The sequence below is a fragment of the Rissa tridactyla genome, chromosome W, assembly GCF_028500815.1.
Source record: "Rissa tridactyla isolate bRisTri1 chromosome W, bRisTri1.patW.cur.20221130, whole genome shotgun sequence".
NCBI lineage: Eukaryota > Metazoa > Chordata > Aves > Charadriiformes > Laridae > Rissa > Rissa tridactyla.
This window is the reverse complement of record NC_071496.1, coordinates 15,979,349-15,998,466: the sequence shown is the minus strand read 5'-3', so window position 1 is coordinate 15,998,466 and position 19,118 is coordinate 15,979,349. Positions and strand designations below refer to the sequence as shown.

General features: G+C 44.7%; 1 protein-coding gene across 2 annotated transcripts in view; it reads right to left on the bottom strand.

Annotated features, from left to right (window-relative positions):
• LOC128901935 (sorting nexin-2-like) overlaps positions 1-19,118 on the bottom strand; it is a 62,009-nt gene that overhangs the window by 16,003 nt on the left and 26,888 nt on the right. For both annotated transcript variants that reach the window (XM_054184085.1, XM_054184086.1), the window contains exons 7-10: positions 14,152-14,230; positions 8,880-8,955; positions 7,467-7,580; positions 7,142-7,235 (exon numbers count right to left, since the gene is read on the bottom strand). In XM_054184085.1, coding sequence (XP_054040060.1) covers positions 7,142-7,235; positions 7,467-7,580; positions 8,880-8,955; positions 14,152-14,230 — 363 coding nt within the window. The remainder of the gene's footprint in view (positions 1-7,141; positions 7,236-7,466; positions 7,581-8,879; positions 8,956-14,151; positions 14,231-19,118) is intronic.

The following is a 19,118-nucleotide window of genomic DNA, read 5'->3' as shown; positions in this document are numbered from 1 at the left end:
GACCACCACCCTCTGGATGCGACCATCCAGCCAGTTCCTTAGCCATCGAACAGTCCACCCATCAAATCCATATCTCTCCAATTTAGAGAGAAGAATGTTGTGGGGGACCATGTCAAAGGCCTTGCAGAAGTCCAGATAGATGATATCCATTGCTCTTCCCTTGTCCACTGATGCAGTCACTCCATTGTAGAAAGCCACCAGGTTGGTCAGGCAGGGCTTGTCCTTAGTGAAGCCATGCTGGCTGTCTCGAATCACCTCCCTGTCCTCCATGTGCCTTAGCATAGCTTCTAGGAGGATCTGTTCCATGATCTTCCCAGGCACAGAGGTGAGGCTGACAGGGCGGTAGTTCCCAGGGTCCTCCTTCCTACCCTTTTTAAAAATGGGTGCGATGGTTCCCTTTTTCCAGTCACCAGGGACTTCACCTGACTGCCATGACTTTTCAAGTATCATGGAGAGCGGCTTGGCAATGACATCAGTCAATTCCCTCAGTACTCTGGGATGCATCTCATCAGGTCCCATAGACTTGTGTATGTTCAGGTTCCTCAGGTGGTCACAAACCTTGACTTCACTTACAGTGGGAGGGACTTTGCTCCCCCAGTCCTTGCCTTGTGGTCCATCCACTCAAGAGGTGTGGGAAGAAAGGTTGCCAGTGAAGACTGAGGCAAAAAAGTTGTCGAGTACCTCAGCCTTCTCCTCGTCTTTTGTTACCAGTTTGCCATTCTTGGTCATCAGGTGGGGCATGCTTTCTTTGACCTTCCTTTTCTGGCTGACATACCTGTAGAAGCCCTTCTTATTATTCTTTGAGTCCCTTGCCAAGTTCAGCTCCAGCTGCCTCTTGGCCTTCCTGACACCATCCCTATACAACCAGACAGCGTCCCTATATTCTTCCCAGGATATCTGTCCCTGATTCCACTGCCTGCGCATCTCTTTCTTGCCCTTTATTTTGACCAGCAGGTCTTGACTCAGCTATGCCAGTCTCTTGCCCTCCTTTCCTGATTTCTTACACCGGGGGATCGAGAGCTCTTGCACTCTGTGGAAATCATCCTTAAAGATCTGCCAGCTCTGTTCTGCCCCCTTCTCCCCGAGGACAGTTTCCTAGGGAGTCCTATTGACTAACTCCTTGAAAAGCTTGAATTTGCTTTCCAAAATTCAGGGTCCTGACTTTATTCTTTGCCTGACCCATATCCCTCAGGTCTGCAAACTCCACCAGTGCATGATCGCTGCAGCCCAGGCTGCCTCCAATCTTGATGTCACCAATCAAGCTCACTTGCATTGGTGACCATCAGGTCCAGTATTGCATCCCCTCTGGTAGGGCTGTCTATTACCTGGCTTAAGAAGTTCTCTTCAACGCACTCCAAGAGTCTCCTGGATTGTCTACAGCTCACCGTGCTACTTTTCCAGCAGATGTCGGGGTGGTTGAAGTCCCCCAGCAGGACGAGAGCCCGCGAGCATGATGTCTCCTATAGCTGGAGTAAGAAGGCTTCATCAATGGGCTCCCCTTGATCAGGCGGCCTGTAGTAGACACCAACAACAAGGTTCCCTTTGTTGCCTCGGTCTCTTATGCTTATAGGCTTTCAACCTGCTCATGGCTATTCTTCAGAGACAGCTCTTCATACTCCATCCATTTCTTGATGTAGAGGGCAACGCCTCTGCCCCTCCCTTCCTCACCTCTCCCTTCTGAACAGCCCGTAGACATCGATAGCCACACTCCAGTCATGGGATTCGTCCCACCAGGTTTCAGTAATGGCAACTAGGTCGTAGCTTTCTAGCAGCACGGTGGCTTCCAGCTCCTCCTGTCTGTTGCCCATGCTGCATGCATTGGTGTAGAGGCACTTCAGCTGGGCTGTTGGCTGTGTCACCTTCTTAGAGGAACACCCCTTAATTCCTTTGGGGTATTTCACTGGTGTTTTCCTCTTGGCTCCTATTACCTCAGGAGCCCCTGGCACCGCTCTGTAAGACTTCAAGCGTGTTGCAGTGTAGCCAGCATGTCTCAGAGCAACAGTCTGAGGGCCCTCGCTAGCACCCCGTCCCTCTAACCTTGGCATGTCATCCCACAGCTTGTCATGGGTAAGCCTGATATTATCCCCCTCCCTCTTCAATCCTAGTTTAAAGCTCTGACAGTGAGCCCCACTAGTTTGTGAGCAAAAATTATGAAGCTTATGGACGTTTCTTCTCTCAAAATCTAAAATTTCTTGCAAAAGAGAAAAAGAGGAAAAGTTATCTACACCTTTACCTAGTGCTCCTACCATATAGCGAAACCCCTTCAAACTGCAAAAATATCCTGATTTGTCTCCTGTCAGAAAGCAGTACTGGGGAAACTAGACCAGGTTCTTGGACTGGCAGAGGCCATAGTAAATGATAAATTAAAAATTGTTTTTCTCATAGATACTGGAGCACAATTATCCATGATTAAAGCAGAATCATGTCCTGGAGCCATTCCTTTGAAACATCAGAAAATATTAGTAAATGGAGTAAATGGACTAGTGGTTTCTTATACCATTGTTAAGGTAAAATTGGAACTTCCCTTTTGCGCCACCCCCCAAGTTCTAAATGCTACTAGGATACCTAAATATATTGTGCATGGATATTCTTTGAAGCAAAAGCTGTATGCAGGGCAACACTAAACAGACTTTTGAAATAACTGATGAAGAAACAATGCCAGGGCCCCAGTCAGGAGGTTACCTTTTTCAGGACCAAATGGATAGGGGGTAGGAAATAAGTCCCCTGGTCCACTTGGCAAATTGATTATGTTGGACCTCTCCCTCAAACACATGAGGGGTGGCATTATATCCTTACTGGAGTTGAAATAATATCAGGCTTAGGGAAAGTTTTTCCTTGCAGGAAAGCTGATGGCCTTACCACTGTGACAGGACTTAATGGATGGTTTGCTGACACTCCTATGCCTTCTGCTGTGCAGTCTGACAATGGCTCTCATTTCAAAAATAAAATCATACAAGAATGGTGTGAACGTAACAGAGTTGCCTGGGTGTTCCACCTGCCCTACTGACTCCAAAGTAATGGCATGGTCGAGAGATGGAATGGACTACTAAAATGAACTCTAGGGCAAAATTTATATACAGGAAAATGGGGTAAAGCCCTACCTGAAGCTGTCAAATGCTTAAATAACCGACAGACACCCACTAGATGCCCAGTGGAATGAGCTCATTTTTCTGCTCTCCAACCAACAAAACCTTTAAAACCCCCACTGTCAGCCTGTTGCTTTTCTCAGGGTGACACTGTTCTTATTAACTACCTTTCAGTGGTTAAAATATCTGTCACTTTACTAACTCCCTGAGAAAAGGACATATGGAAAACCATTCCTAAATGGAGACTCCCTCTAGCTATCACTGAGGCTTGGATAATTTCCAAGACCAGATAATTTCTTATCACTTCAGGTAATGAACTATACTTGGATGGATTCTTCGGCCTGAATAAGCCTGGAATGCACCCAAGGAATCATCACTTTACCTTTGTGGAAATTCCAGCTGCAGGAAAATCATGATCATAGCACCCATTGCATTGTATTTATTTGTACCCTGTTCCTCCTTATTTCATGACTGGAACGATAATCGTGTCATTCAGTTCATGAACATCATCTCTCAAATGGGTAATTAATCAAACTGCTGTTATTGTTTACACCATCCTCAGTCTTCAGATACTAATTCTGTGTGGATAGCTGAATCTGTTCCTGAAATGTCTTGGTACCAATCTAAATTGGCATACTCGCTTCCCAACCCTCCAACTTATCAAACCCAACCTTTTAAGGCACATTCGTATGATAAAACCCCATGGTACATTACAATGCCTGAACATACAAATTCAACGGTGGGTGGGAAAAACAAGCCACTGTTACTATACTCTGCTCTACAACCAGACAGAAACACAGTTTCAGCTGATATGCCGTAATTGAAACAGAGTTTGTAATGAATCCAATTTAAGAGCCATGTGGATCTGTAAAAACAAATCAGTGATTACAAACACTGCTTTTTAAAATATTTCACCATTCTTGAATCTCACACAGAATATTAATGGTACATTTTGCCAAAGATAATGCCAATTTCACTGGTCCTAATTCTACATTTTACATTCTACAGAGTAATGGTTGGTTAAGTACTAACAACAATGGCATAATATGACCGGCTGTATATATGCCAATCCTTTTCACACTGTTCAAACGAGCCACACTCCTACTCAAATTTGATCATCCTGACAGTGAAAAAGAGACTTATCAACAGTGCAAGGAATATTTCCCCAGAAATCTTATGAAATCAAATTGGTGGCCTACCATTCTAGCATCCATGTGGTTATGGCTCTGTAGCACAAACACATATAAAAGTCTTCCACCACAATGGGAAGTACTTGTACCATAGCACATCTTGCTCCCTATGCATTTCAAACCAAAAATTTAACTACTACCTTTTTACACAACCATTACCCTGTATGCCATAACAGTTTTGTAATCAATCCCCTGATAAAAAGACCAAGGAGATTGCATCAATTTATGCGTGCATTGTTTCCAAGTTTAGGTATTATTGAGTTGGAAAAAGCTATCGTAAATATTTCTGCTATGCTTGAAATTTTCCAAAATGCTACTGTAGATGCCTTAAAGAATTTTCAATTGTAAATTAGTTCACTTTCACAATCAGCTATACAAAACTGTTGGGCCACAGATTATCTTCCAGTGTCACAAGAAGGTATATGCGTACTGTCAAACATCACTTGTTTTTATGCTAATGAATCTAAACAAATTGAATATCATATAAACATCATTCAAAGACAAGTTCGTACCTTTCACCAAATAACTCAAGCAACCCTTGTCAGAAGGTCTATCAACTGCCTGGTTTTGGCTGTGGTCTTGGTTACCTAAGTTCAGAGCATGGGCCTGTCATGTTCTGTTAATATTATCTCTTATTATGGCTGTTGGAATTATCTTATTTTGTGTTATATCTTGCTTTAAATCTTTATGCATATCAGTTACTAAAAATCAACATTTTATACTCTCCTCCCTCCTCGGATGAACAGCCTTCAGACAACAAGCACCCCATTACTGCCGTGGAGTCCTCCTTACGATCCCATTACTAAGCTATAGGCCATGAGCAAGAAGTGACGGTACCACCACCACTGGCACCCTTCCCTGTTTGTGATGGTGTTAGGGGGTGGGGTGTGACTGGTAGCCCCTGCTCCAACCCTTGGTAATATGGTTAGCATAACTAAAGCCATTTTATAAGGCAAACGGCCATTCTCTGAGACCGAACTGGTCACGTATTTGTCCCCTTTCTCCTCATTATCAAGCCATGAAGGTCCTGTGAACCAAGTAGACAAACCAAACAGATTTCATAGAATCATAGAATGGTCAGAGTTAGAAGGGACCTTAAAAATCATCTAGTTACAATCCCCCTGCCATGGGCAGGGACACCTCCCACTAGACCAGGCTACTCAAAGCCCCATCCAACCTGACCTTGAACGCTTCCAGGGATGGGGCATCCACAACTTCCCTGGGCAACCTGTTCCAGTGCCTCACCACCCTCACAGTAAAGAATTTCTTCATGATATCCAGTCTAAATCTACCCTCTTTCAGTTTAAAATTGTTACCCCTCATCCTATCACTACACTCCCTGATAAAGAGTCCTCCAGCTTTCTTGTAGGCCCCCTTCAGGTACCGGAAGGCTGCTATAAGGTCTCCCCAGAGCCTACTCTTCTCCAGGCTGAACAACCCCAACTCTCAGCCTATCCTCATAGCATAGGTGTTCCAGCCCTCCTACCATCTTTGTGGCCCTCCTCTGGACCCACTCCAACAGGTCCATGTCATCCTTATGCTGAGGACTCCAGAGCTGGACGCAGTACTCCAGGTGGGGTCTCACCAGAGCAGAGGGGCAGAATCACCTCCCTCGACCTGATGGACACACTTCTTTTGATGCGGCCCAGGATGGCGTTGGCCTTCTGGGCTGCAAGCACACATTGCCAGATCATGTTGAGCTTCTCATCCACCAGCACCCCTAAGTTCTTCTCCTCAGGGCTGCTCTCAATCCATTCTCCACCCAGCCTGTACTTGTACTTGGGATTGCCCTGACCCAGGTGCAGGACCTTGCACTTGGCCTGGTTGAACTTCATGAGGTTTGCACGGGCCCACCTCTCAATCCTGTCAAGGTCCCTCTGGATAGGATTTCTTCTTCTGCTCCCTGTCAGCCTCAAGATTCTTGGGTGCCAGGCTGACTGCTCCCTTAATTACTGTCTTTGAAAGTCCCAGGCACCCAGCCAACCAGGTGGTGGTGATGACCACAGAACAGGGAAGTGTAACAGCACACGGAGCACTGTCTATAAAATCAAGCAGTTACAATTTCTAAGTGGGAACTTGGACCAGAACTGTACAGAACACAGACAGTGAGACCTGTAACCTCCCAGTGGCCAGGGATACCTCCACCATTGTCTGCTTCCTCTGAGCATTGAGTGACTCGTATTCTTTTATATGTTTTTCAAGTCTAGATTATGATTGTTATGTTGATATAGCAAAGCAAGTATTAAGATTTGCCATGATCTGCAGAGGGTCCAGGTGATTAGAAACCATAAGCTAAGTGGTGCTATAAAATTCTGTACTACACTACTTACAAAATTGTACTACACTTATTCTGCTTATAGAAATCTTGTCTATTCTGATTATAAATTCTATGCTATACTAATCATAAAGTCCTGTTAAGAAAAATAAAACTTTAATTGTAACTACGCCTTAATGCTGTCATCATTCTGCCAAGGATCCCTAAAAGAATCTGTCTGTCCCCTTGGTGTCGGATGACACCATGAGATCTAGATACATTTATAGATGTCTACTGTAGCGTATCACTTGCTAGTTATGGTATCAAATCTCTGCAAGAAAAAAAATTCATGCTAATCAATATAGTAACTTTCAAGTTCAACAGAAGGAATGATATATATTCTGGATAAAATTAAGATTAAAACCAGATATACCAGAAATACTAGAGCAGTTTAAACTAAAAGGTAGAGTTAGAAAACTTTTGCATTGAAATTTATTGTAAAACTAACTACTTGTTAGTTAAGAGTTCTGACATACTAAGTTCCTGTTTCATTAACATTTTCTAAAGCTCTAAGCACTTAAGCTCATGCAGTCACATAGAAGTAAAGTTACCTTTTCTGTGGCAGACTAATGCTTCGACACTGGCATGAAGTTTCCTAAGTTGCTGATCCAGATTCTCAAATTGCTGGTGTTTTTCTTCAAACCACTGACAAAAGAGGAAAGAGTCTAGCATTATAATTTATATTACCAACAGCATTTATTGTTTTAAAGCAGCAAATTATCCATTTATTGCTATGATGGTCAACTGATACAGCTAAGAATCCAAGCCAATAAGCAAATTACTATCTCATTTTCTACTTCTACAGCTTTAAAATGCAATAGTGGAGACTCATTAATTTGACTCATTATTCAAGTAAAAAAAATAATCAGCTCTTACTGTATCTGATTCATTCATCTTGATTGTCATTTTGTTGACAGCGTCAGCAGCCTTGTTTACCATCCTCAATATTCCTGCTCCACTCAGAGCCTGGGTGTTAACCGCTCTCGGCAGCTGGAAATGAATGACAAATAAGGGCAAACAGACTGGTTAAAAGGCTGGAGGTTTAACTGGGTACAAGGGGGAAAAGAAAAGGATAGACCATTTTCTTTACTCCTACGCGTTACAATATAGTGTAATCTGATTTCTCAGTTTTACTATTTTTTACATTCTCAGAGGAAAACCTAACAATATAGACTATTTACTTTTCTTCTACACCTTTACATTTAAATGGAACAACCTACTTGTCAGAAGTTATGAACTAGCCAAAGGTCCTAACTAGCCACCTATATACTACAGAGAACAAACTGCCACTATAGAAACAGAAAAGCTTAGATTTACAATAAGATACAGAAATTCTGTAAAACACTTCATTATAATGCAAGATTTACACTGTGTACAGATCATAAAAGGTTGATGTCTTTTTGCTTTTAAATATAAGCCAGGTTTCAAAACCTACCTTACGAGTATGTGAGAACTGTGCATTTGTGAGGTACTTAGAAATCCTCAGGAGTAAGTTAACAAACTTTAAACTGATATTATTCTTTGTTAATGTTAGTCTAAATATGCTGTACAAAGTGGCCCCGATGTTAGGCCATTTATCCTTTGTACCTGATACTTTGTGTCAGCAGCATTGACACTTTAAGTTATCTATCAATGATGCTTTTGTCAGTATCAAGGCCTCTGTGACTTATTAGCATAGCTAAGATATTGACATTGGCCAAAAGACAATCCACTACTACAGCAAATCCACTATGCACATTTATAGACTTATGTTTTTGGAGACATAACAGACAATCTGTTCTGCAATATATTTCATTTTGTGAAAGGTGACAGATTGATAGTACTGGTGACTGAAGTCCTCTATCCACAAAACATCTAGCATGGTCAGCAGCACTGCATGCCTGTTCACATTATCATGCAAATAGACCTCAAGCTTGACTCCTAGACGCAAGAACTATTTTCAAGTCAGTTTAATTCATGATCTTAATTAATCCTCAGTAGCACTGATTATGGATTTTCACTCTGTGTATGATGAGTTTCACTCAGAACCGGACAGACCAACTCACTTGGCAGAAGTCACTGAACAGCAGATAGCTTTTGGTCACTACCAACCTAAGATTTATCAGAGGTAAAGGCAACAGACTTTGTACACGATTATCTAAGTAGCCTTTTGTCACTCTGTCCCATGAAGAGTACAATCCAATTTTATTTCATATGAATTTAGGAGATTAGGTCTCAATACAAATAGTACATTACTTCGTACATTACCATATCTGGAAACAAATAAGGAACTTAAAAGAATGTAAATACCTCAGAACTTTCCAAGAACTGCCTTAAATATGAATCCTGCAACAAGGTAGGGTGTTTTACTGTTCTTTGTAGATACCTATGATTTAAAAAAGTTAAAATATTAGATAACAAAACAGAATACATGTGCCTGACAACATTGGAAAGTGTCCTTTAGCAAAAGAATGGGTACAATTAAGGTAGCATGTAACCTTTCTTCATTATCTAATGGGGTCTGAACACACGTAAAGTCACCTCTAAAGACAAGTTGCTGGCAGTGGTTTCTAACCTAGATTGTTTACATCAAACTTCTTAAGGTGTCATAATTTGCCATAAATCTATGTTTCACAGTATTAAAATAATATATTTGATATTTCTAACACCTCAGTGAAGGCTTCCTGCTCTAACAACAACCAATTTAAGCCAGAAAATAGATGGGCATGTTTAAACACATTCTCATACTGTACAGCAAACAGGCTTTTTGTTACAGCTAATTCTGGCTGGCTTGTTTTAGAATTAAAGTAAGTCTTGGAGAAGCAAACTGATCTTGTTCTGGGTATGAACTATTTATTCACTGGCTAGACAGCCTTCAACCTATATAAGTTCTACAGGACTCATCCACCCAGAAGTGAAATTAGTGCAACTCCTTCCTTTTGCAATTTTTTACATTTCTACTTGGATCTAAAAACTACTGATTGTACAAATATGAGTTGAAGAGGTAATTTTCTACAGTGCTCGTTAACTAAAAACCGCTGCAAGTTTGTCATAACTGATTTTAATATTATGCAAAGCTTTAGTTTGGCTCAAGCCCCAGCTGTAAAATACCAGAACTGCCCCATTACAGTCACAAATTGCTTGGAAACCGTCCTAGAGAATTATATAGACTGGGACTTAATGGAAAGTTTGAGTACATTGATATTGTAAACACAATGTATTTTCTCCATCCTCCATTAGATATGGCCACCAGATCCTTATTTTTCTTCCTAAATAAGCTAAGAGTTGCACTGAAACTATTTCATAAATTAGATTGCTCAACTTTTCCTTGAGTGTTCTGACAGTCAATAGCAAGTACAAGTTAAAGTTGACATGGCACAGAGCTTTTTCCTTAGAAAATTGCTGCTAGAGAATAGCACTTACTCCAAGGGAAATAACTAACATTTTCACTGCAAGCAACTAGAGTTATGGTTGAAGACACCTGTCAGACTTGTAGTACTTAAGGTCACTATTCTAAGGCATAAACTTTAGTGAATTTAATAAAAAAGACACATTGCTTTCCTGCCCACTTTCCCCATAGCTCTGGGAAACCTAGAACAGATTTTTTTGGTCTTTCTGGGGCACACTGATATGTTTTCATAGAATGGTTTGGGCTGGAAAGTACCTTAAAGATCATCTAGTTCCAACCAGCCCTGCCATGGGCAGGGACACCTTCCACTAGATCAGGCTGCTCAAAGCCCCATCCAACGTGGCCTTGATCACTTCCAGGGATGGGACATCCGCAACTTCTCTGGGAAACCTGTTCCAGTGTCTCACCACCCTCACAGTAAAGAATTTCTTCCTAATATCTAATCTAAATCTACCCTCTTTCAGTCTCACCTCTGTGCCCAGCAAGATCATGGAGCACATCCTCCTGGAAACTCTGCTAAGGCACATGGATAACGAGGAGGTGATTGGTGACAGACAACATGGCTGCCCTTGAGCTTCACATTCCCTATCAGCCCCTCCTTGTTGGCGAGAACAAGATTGAGCATGGCATCTCTCCTCGTTGGCTCCTCTATCACTTGGAGATGGCAGTTACCATCGACGCATTCCAGGAACCTCCTGGATTGCTTATGCCCTGCTATGCTGTCCCTCCAACAGATATCGGTGTGGTTGAATCACCTCCCTCGACCTGTTGGCCACGCTTCTTTCAATGCAGCCCAGGATGCGGTTAGATTTCTGGGCTGCGAGCACACATTGCCGGCTCATTGGATTCCGACATTGCCGGAAGTCCCCCACAAGGACCAGGGCTTGTGAACGTGAGGCTGCTCCTATCTGTCTATAGAGGGCCTCATCCACTCAGTCTTCCTGGTCAGGTGGCCTGTAGCAGACACCCACTGTAACATCACCTGTCCCTGACCTCCCTTTAATCCCGACCCATAAGCTCCTCATCCATCAGCTCCGCATCCATCCCCAGGCAGAGCTCCATGTGCTCCAGCTGGTCCTTGACATAGAGGGTGACAACCCCTCCTCTTTTCCCCTGTCTGTCCTTCCTGAAATACCTGTATCCTTCCATTCCAACACTCCAGTCATAGGAGCCATTCTACCATGTCTCTGTGATGCCAATAAGATCATAGCCCTGCAAGCGTGCGCACATCTCTGACTCTTGTTTATTCCCCATGCTACATGCATCTGCATAGAGGCATTTAAGTTGGGCCCCCAATGAAGCTGACTTACTGGCTGGAGTTTCTGGTATTCCTTTGTGCTGCACTCCAGGTGCTCTCCCGTTGACCTGCAACCCTTCTCCAGGCATCTATTACTGGCATTAGCATCATACTGGTAGGAGTGGGATGGACTGAGGTTCCCCTCCCCTGGCAGTTTTAGTTTAAAGCCCTCTTCACGAGCTTGGCAAGCCTCTGACCAAAGATGCTCTTCCCCTTCTCTGACAGACAGACAGACCGACCCCCTCAGGCCCCAGTAGACCATGTTTCTCAAAGCAAGCCCCATGGTCTAACTAGCCAAAACCATGGCTGCGGCACCAATCATGTAGCGATTTGCCAGATTCAACTGGCCCTTTCAAACCCCTTTACTCTGACAGGAAGAACTGATGAAAAGACTGTTTGGCTGTGGGCCCACTGCAGAGTGCGCTTGGAACCAGCTATCTAACTTCTTCTCAGCCTCCCTGATGTTATGCAGCCTTCTCACTGCCTCCTGCAGCTCAACCACCTGCTGCAGGAGGTCCTCCACCTGGGCATACCTTTTGCAGGCAAGTCTGCCACCTATCCCTGCCCCAGGAGAAAGGTCTAGGCACCTCCTGCAGTCTGAGGTCTGCACTGCAGCCTCTCCCTTCAGCAGCTCCGTCTAGGTGGAGGCACCAGCCATCACTGGGGTAGATGGTGCAGACCCCCAGCTGGAGCTGCAACCTTTGCTCTCAGACAAGTGCACACCATTCTGCCTTGAGGATCAGGTAGGATGAGTACCCTTGACCTGTACAGATGGTCACAGAACAGTGGCTGGTTGCTGGGTTATGTGTCCTTCAAGTCTCCCACTCGGCCAGTGGAATGCCCCTCCTTCAAAGAGGCGCCCTCCCCACGTGCCCTTCCACTCGAACTGCTGCACAAAATGCCATACCACACCCTGTTTGCCCATCATGTTTGCAGCGTTCCTGGTCTCTAGTGCTGCCTTTTGTGGGAGTGGGGAGTGGACACCGCTACTCCTGGCCCCGCCCATACCTCATCAGCTGCTCTCATGAGAGCTGCGGGCTCCTAGCAGGTCTCTGTGCTCCCCTGAGGTTTCCCTGGCTCAGGAAACCCCCTTGAACACCACAATCCCCTGGCCCTGCTGCAGAAAGCACCTGCACCAGGGCAAATGACCTCAGCTTTAGGAAACAGCAACATAACCACTGCCTCTTAAATACCTTTTGAACACCTTAATAGGTAGGTGACTTTTTGGTTCTGAATGGAAAAGCTAGCTAAAATTGGCTTAGGAATATGATGAAAAAGTTGCTTGTTGCCAGATAAGACATTCATGGTCTTTCTGAAAAAAGAAACGGAATATATCGTGAAGCCTTCCCAACACTGTCAAAAGTACTGAGGAGATGAAACTGCCCCTAGGAGTGGGCAAACATAAAAGGGGGAAGAATATTTTTGACCTGGGAAGATTTTTTCCCTGAAGAAATCCTGAAGAGATTTTACAGAGGAGTGCTTCTACAACCTGCGCTGACTGGACTAACACTGGAACTGGGACCAGTGATCTCTTTATCTTTCTCTCTGTCTATCTCTCAATCTCTCCTTCTCTATCCCTTTGTTTCTTTTCTTTTCCTTTTCTCTTTTCTTTCAAAGAAGTAACGCAATGCATACCTTACTGCTTGCCATAATGTGTTATATACCTAACCAATTATCGTGGACCTAGTTAAGACCTGGTTACTAATCTAATAAATGTTTGTATACAGACCTTGAGATTTGTCTCACCTTAGTCCATGCCACTGGGGATTTGCGAATCTAAGTCACTTACCCTCCCTCTTTTCAGAGCAGGACGTGACATCATATTATGAAATCATACCAAAATTAAGTCTGTATACTTGACTCAGCTGTATGTAAGCATGTTATAGAAGTTTTACTAGTTGCTTTTGAAAGGCTTTACCAGCCATGTCAACACAAAGGGATGATGCAGCACATCAATGTCAGTACCCTTTGTGATGGGTGCACTCCTCCTGTTTCAACTAACTGAACTTTTGTCCAGGCAGATGCTCAACAAGTAGGCCTAACCGAAGTTAATCCTATTGTGCAAAGCTATCAGCAAGAACACAGCACCAAAACCACAAAACCAGTTTGGCTGGAGAGTGGGCTGATAAGATGCAGAAACTGCATGAACACAGCAGAAAACCTGATGACGAGTCAACCACTTTACGCTATAAATACATGCAGGCATCAGGGTCTGTTGAGCTCTCCCTCCATAGCAGCTGGCTGCGCGGCGGCGATCTCCCCTTGAGTAGGGATGCCTCTCAAGGTTACCCATTGAGGCTGAGAGATCCCTTACCTGGCACTAGGCATCAGTGGGTTGATAAGTGACATTTTTTGCATGCATATAACATTTAGATACGTATAGTAAGCTTACATGATGATCTTTGTATCTCATACTAACTTTAAGTGTAGTAAATAGCAGAGTATTGACTGCCAATCCCTCTGTACTTATTAAATATTTTACGTACCTAAATTTACTGATTAGAACTCAATAAACAAACTAGTAGATCAGACCTGTCTGAGTGACCTCTGACTCTTCTCCTATAACACCCTTCCATAGCAAAGGTATTTGAACAATACTAGTTGTAGGCCAGTACTGAGTGACAGAGATATGCTATCTCTTACATCAAAACGGTCGGGGCAACCCCCAGTATCAATACAGGCTGGGGGATGAAGGGATTGAGAGTAGCTCTGCCAAGAAAGACTTGGGGATACTGGTGGATGAAAAGCTGGACATGAGATAGCAATGCACACTCTCTACCTAAGTACAGATGGTCCAGATCCCAGTTAGAGAGCCCATGTACTATATTACAATTCATTTTGACGCAAAACAAGTTTTAGTTAGATACATAGATTACCTTTCTAATGCTGCTCTTCTTTTTTCTACGAATTCAGCAGATGAAGAATCTTCCTTGCCTACTTTAACCTTGGTCATGCCTTTCAAGAAAATTGCATCATATTGATTTTGTGTTATCATAAAGAAATCATTAACATAACTGATATGATTAGAACATTAAGCTCAACTAAATTTAAGCAAAATTACAATGAAAAGCAGCACAGAATACAAAGAACACAAATACCACATGCTGCACACTCTTGTGGGAAACAGATCTATAAAATACGCAATTTCCTATAATACATCTATTGTGATTGAAGTTATTGAAAAACTAGTTGAATTTGCACTTATGAAAACAATCTAAGTAAAAGTCACACTCTTACTGATCACTTGTGTTTAGAAGAAAACAGTTACTCTAATAAAGCAGAGCAAGAAATTAAATCTTAGTTTATAAGTCTATTGATTAGTATGCTCATAACTAATATTTTTATTCTAGTATTTTCTAATTTCTAAAAATAAGTGTGTGGGATTTTTTTTTGTTTTGGGTTGTTTTTTAGGGTTTCTTTTTAAGTAATGTATTGGGTATAAATTATAAGGTTGGAGAGGAAGCAGGCCCTGCAGGGGTGATCTCTGTGGGAGGAGGTCAGTGGCTACCTTATGCCAGTCACAGCTGGTTCCAGCCGGCTTAGCAATGGACTCACCACAGGCCAAAGCTGAGCCAGAGAAGTTTGCGGAGCCTCTATGAAAACATATTTAAGAAAGGGCAGTAAATATCAAGGGAAAAAGAGAAACAAGGCCAGAGCAGTAGGGAGAACTCCATGCCTGAGCAAGTACTCCCCTGAAGGGACTGCAGCCTGTGGAGGAACCCATGCCAAAGCAGAGGAAACGAGTAGAAGGAAAGAGCAGCAGAAGATGAGAGTAAGGAACAAGGAGTGGCAGAAAGAAACCACTATGTCCTGACCCCAATCTCCTGCACCACCTGTGGCCTCCCTGTGAAGGGACTGAGCATAAGATGCACTGATAAAAAGGGGAGTGGAAACTATGAAGGGGGGACAAGAGGTGTCTGGACTGAAGTTAAGCCTGGGAAAGGGGGAGGAAAAGTGTTTTCCTTAAGTGTTTGTCTTCTTTTTTTCCCCCCAAACACCAAAACAGTAATTAAGTGTTTTAAATTAAGTTAAATTCCTCAAGTCGAGTCTGTTTTGCCCACAACAGCCAAAAGACATCTATACAGGAAAATTACCGCTCCAGTTTCTATTGAGCAGAGTAGAAGGGCTGATCTTATTTCTGACCCTGATGAAGGGACTTCTGGTTTGCAGTTACAAAAATCAAGTAATAAATACGCTGACCAGGAATAAACAGGCCCTGCCTCCAGCCAAGGGGAAGAAAGCGACAACCGGGTTTACTGGACTTTGTGGGTTCAAAGACAAGGCACACCAGACCCAAAAGAATATAAGGCTGCAGTTGACACCAGTGCACAGTGTACCCTAATACCATGAGAATACAAAGGGGCACAACCCATCTGTATTTCTGGACTGACAGCTGTCTGTGTTGGAGGCTAAGGACGAGGTGCTAGGAGGAGCTGTGTTTCTGTACCAACCACTTCCAAAGCAGCTTGAACCCCTTCATACATTGCCCATATCTCTTTTTCTCTTGGAGTACAGCAGGCATTAGATCCTCTGTATCCCCGACTCCAAAACCCTACGGGTCCTCATAAGGAAGCTTCGGAAGCGTGGGTTAGATGAATGGACAGTGGGGTGGATTGAAACCTGGTAGAAAGACAGAGCTCAGAGGGTCGTGATTAGGGGCACAGAGTCTAGTTGGAGGTCAGTGACGAGTGGTGTTCCCCAGGGGTCAGTACTGGGTCCAGTCCTCTTCAATATATTCTTCAATGACCTGGATGAGGGGGGATAGAGTGCACCCTCAGCAAGTTTGCTGATAACACAAAGCTGGGAAGGGTGGCTGACACACCAGAAAGCTGTGCTGCCAGACAGAGAGACCTGGACAGGCTGGAGAGCTGGGCAGAGAGGAACCTTGTGAAATTCAACAAGGGCAAGTGTAGGGTGCTGCACCTGGGGAGGAATAACCCCATGCACCAGTACAGGTTAGGGGCTGACCTGCTGGAGAGCAGCCCTGTGGAAAGAGACCTGGGAGTCCTGGTGGACAACAGGATGACCATGAGCCAGCAATGTGCCCTTGTGGCCAAGAAGGCCAAGGGCATCCTGGGGTGCATCAAGAGGAGTGTGGCAAGCAGGTCGAGGGAGGTCATCCTCCCCCTCTACTCTGCCCTGGTGAGGCCCCACCTGGAGTACTGTGTCCAGTTCTGGGCTCCCCGGTTCAAGAAGGACCGGGAACTGCTGGAGAGGGTGCAGCAAAGGGCTACCAAGATGATTAGGGGACTGGAACACCTCTCTTATGAAGAAAGGCTGAGGGATTTGGGTCTCTTCAGTCTGGAAAAATAGACGGCTGAGGGGGGACCTTATCACCACTTGTAAATACTTAAAGGGTGGGTGTCAGGAGGATGGGGCCAGGCTCTTTTCAGTGGTGCCCAGTGACAGGACAAGAGGTAATGGGCACAAACTTGAGCATAGGAAGTTCCACCTAAACATGAGGAAGAACTTCTTTACTTTGAGGGTGTCAGAGCACTGGAACAGGCTGCCCAGAGAGGTGGTGGAGTCTCCTTCTCTGGAGACATTCAAAACCCACCTGGACCCATTCCTGTGTCACCTGCTCTAGATGACCCTGCTCTGGCAGGGGTGTTGGATTAGATGATGTCCAGAGGTCCCTTCCAACCCCTATCATTCTGTGATTCTGTGACCTCGACTCTCCCCTGGTGCTTTCTGCCAGAAGCTCCAGGCAGGGCCATTCTCCCCGGCTGCAGTGTAGAGCACATTTTTAACATCTTGTCCTGCCCGGACTGGCCCCAGGGCCACTGCATGGACTATTTCCTGTTTGATTTTTTTCAAAGGCTTGTCGTTGCTCAGGACCCCATTTAAAATCGTTCTTCTTCTGGGTCACTTGATACAGAGGGCTTACAATCAGACTGTAATCTGGGATATGCATCCTCCAAAAACCCACAATGCCTAAGAAAGCTTGTGTTTCCTTTTTACTAGTTGGTGGAGACATAGCTGCTATTTTGTTGATCACATCCATTGGGATCTGATGGCGTCCATCTTGCTATTTTATTCCTAAAAACAGGATCTCCTGCGCAGGTCCCTTGACCTTACTTCGCTTTATGGCAAAACCAGCTTTCAGAAGGATTCGGACTATTTTATTCCCTTTCTCAAAAACTCCTTCTGCTGTGTTGCCCCACACAATGATGTCATCAATGTATTATTACAGATGTTCTGGAGCTTCACCCTGTTCCAGTGCAGTCTGGATCAGTCCACGGCAAATGGTGGGGCTGTGTTTCCACCCCTGGGGCAGTCGACTCCAGGTGTATTGGACGCCCCTCCAAGTGAAAGCAAACTGTGGCCTGCACTCTGCTGCCAAAGGGATTCAGAAGAATGCATTCGCTATATCAATTGTGGCATACCACTTGGCTGCCTTGGACTCCAGTTCATACTGGAGTTCTAGCATGTCCGGCACAGCAGCACTCAGTGGTGGTGTGACTTCATTCAGGCCACGATAGTCTACAGTTAGCCTCCGCTCTCCATTAGACTTTCACACCAGCCATATGGGACTGTTAATGGGTGAGTGAGTCTTGCTGATCACTCCTTGAACCTCTAGTTGACGAATCAGCTTATGGATGGGAATCAGAGAGTCTCGGTTAGTGCGATATTGCCACCAATGCACCACTGTGGTAGCAACTGGCACCTGTTGTTCTTTGACCCTCAACAACCCCACAACAGAAGGGTCCTCCGAGAGACCAGGCAAGGTAGACAACTGTTTAACTTCCTCCGTCTCCAAGGCAGCTATGCCAAAGGCCCAGCGGTACCCTTTTGGGTCCTTAAAATACCCTCTCCTGAGGTAGTCTATGCCAAGGATGCATGGAGCCTCTGGGCCAGTCACAATGGGATGCTTTTGCCACTCATTCCCAGTTAGGCTCACTTCAGCCTCCAGTACAGTCAACTCTTGGGATCCCCCTGTCACCCCAGAAATACAAATGGGTTCTGACGCTCTATAGCTTGATGGCATTAGGGTGCACTGTGTATCGGTATCTGCTGGAGCCTTATACTCCTGTGGGTCTGATGTGCCAGGCCATCAAATCCACACCGTCCAATAAACCCGGTTGTCCCTTTCCTCCACCTGGCCGGAGGCAGGGCCCCTCTAATCCTGGTCATAGTATCCATTACTCACTTCTTGCAGAAATGACTTGGAAGTTCCTTCAAGAGGATCAGAAGCAAGATCAGGCCTTCTGCTCTGTATGGGGAACTGCCCGCTGGAAACTGGGGCAGCACTTTTCCTGGAGGGATCCCCTTTTGTGGTTGTCCTTCCTTGCAACTCCTGTACCCGTGTCTTCAGGATCCAAGTAGGTTGTCCATCCCACTTCCTCATGTCCTCTCCGTGGTCACTCAGGCAGAACCACGGGGTGCCTCGTGGTGTGTACCCTCTGTACTCTCTCTCTTGAGTGGGGAAACGCCTGCTCCTAATAGCTGAGAAGCTGGCCCATACACAGAATCATCGAATCATTTAGGTCGGAAAAGACCCTTGGGATCATCGAGTCCAACCATCAGCCCCACTCTACAAAGCCCTCCCCTACACCATATCCCCTAACACCACATCTAAACGACTCTTAATACGACTCTTAATACAGGTGGGGAGTAGGACATATTCTCTTCAAGTTGCTGGACCTTCTGGGACAGTTTCTCCACAGCTGAGACAAGGTGGGGAAGAGAGACTTTCTTCATATCGCTGGAGCCGGCCAGCCACCTCATCCACCGTTGGTCCCTCTTCACCTTTCCATTCCATTACTGCCAGGGAGTTGGCATATGATGATGGTGCACTCCGTACAAACTTCTGCCACATGGGCCTTGTGCATTGGACCTCATC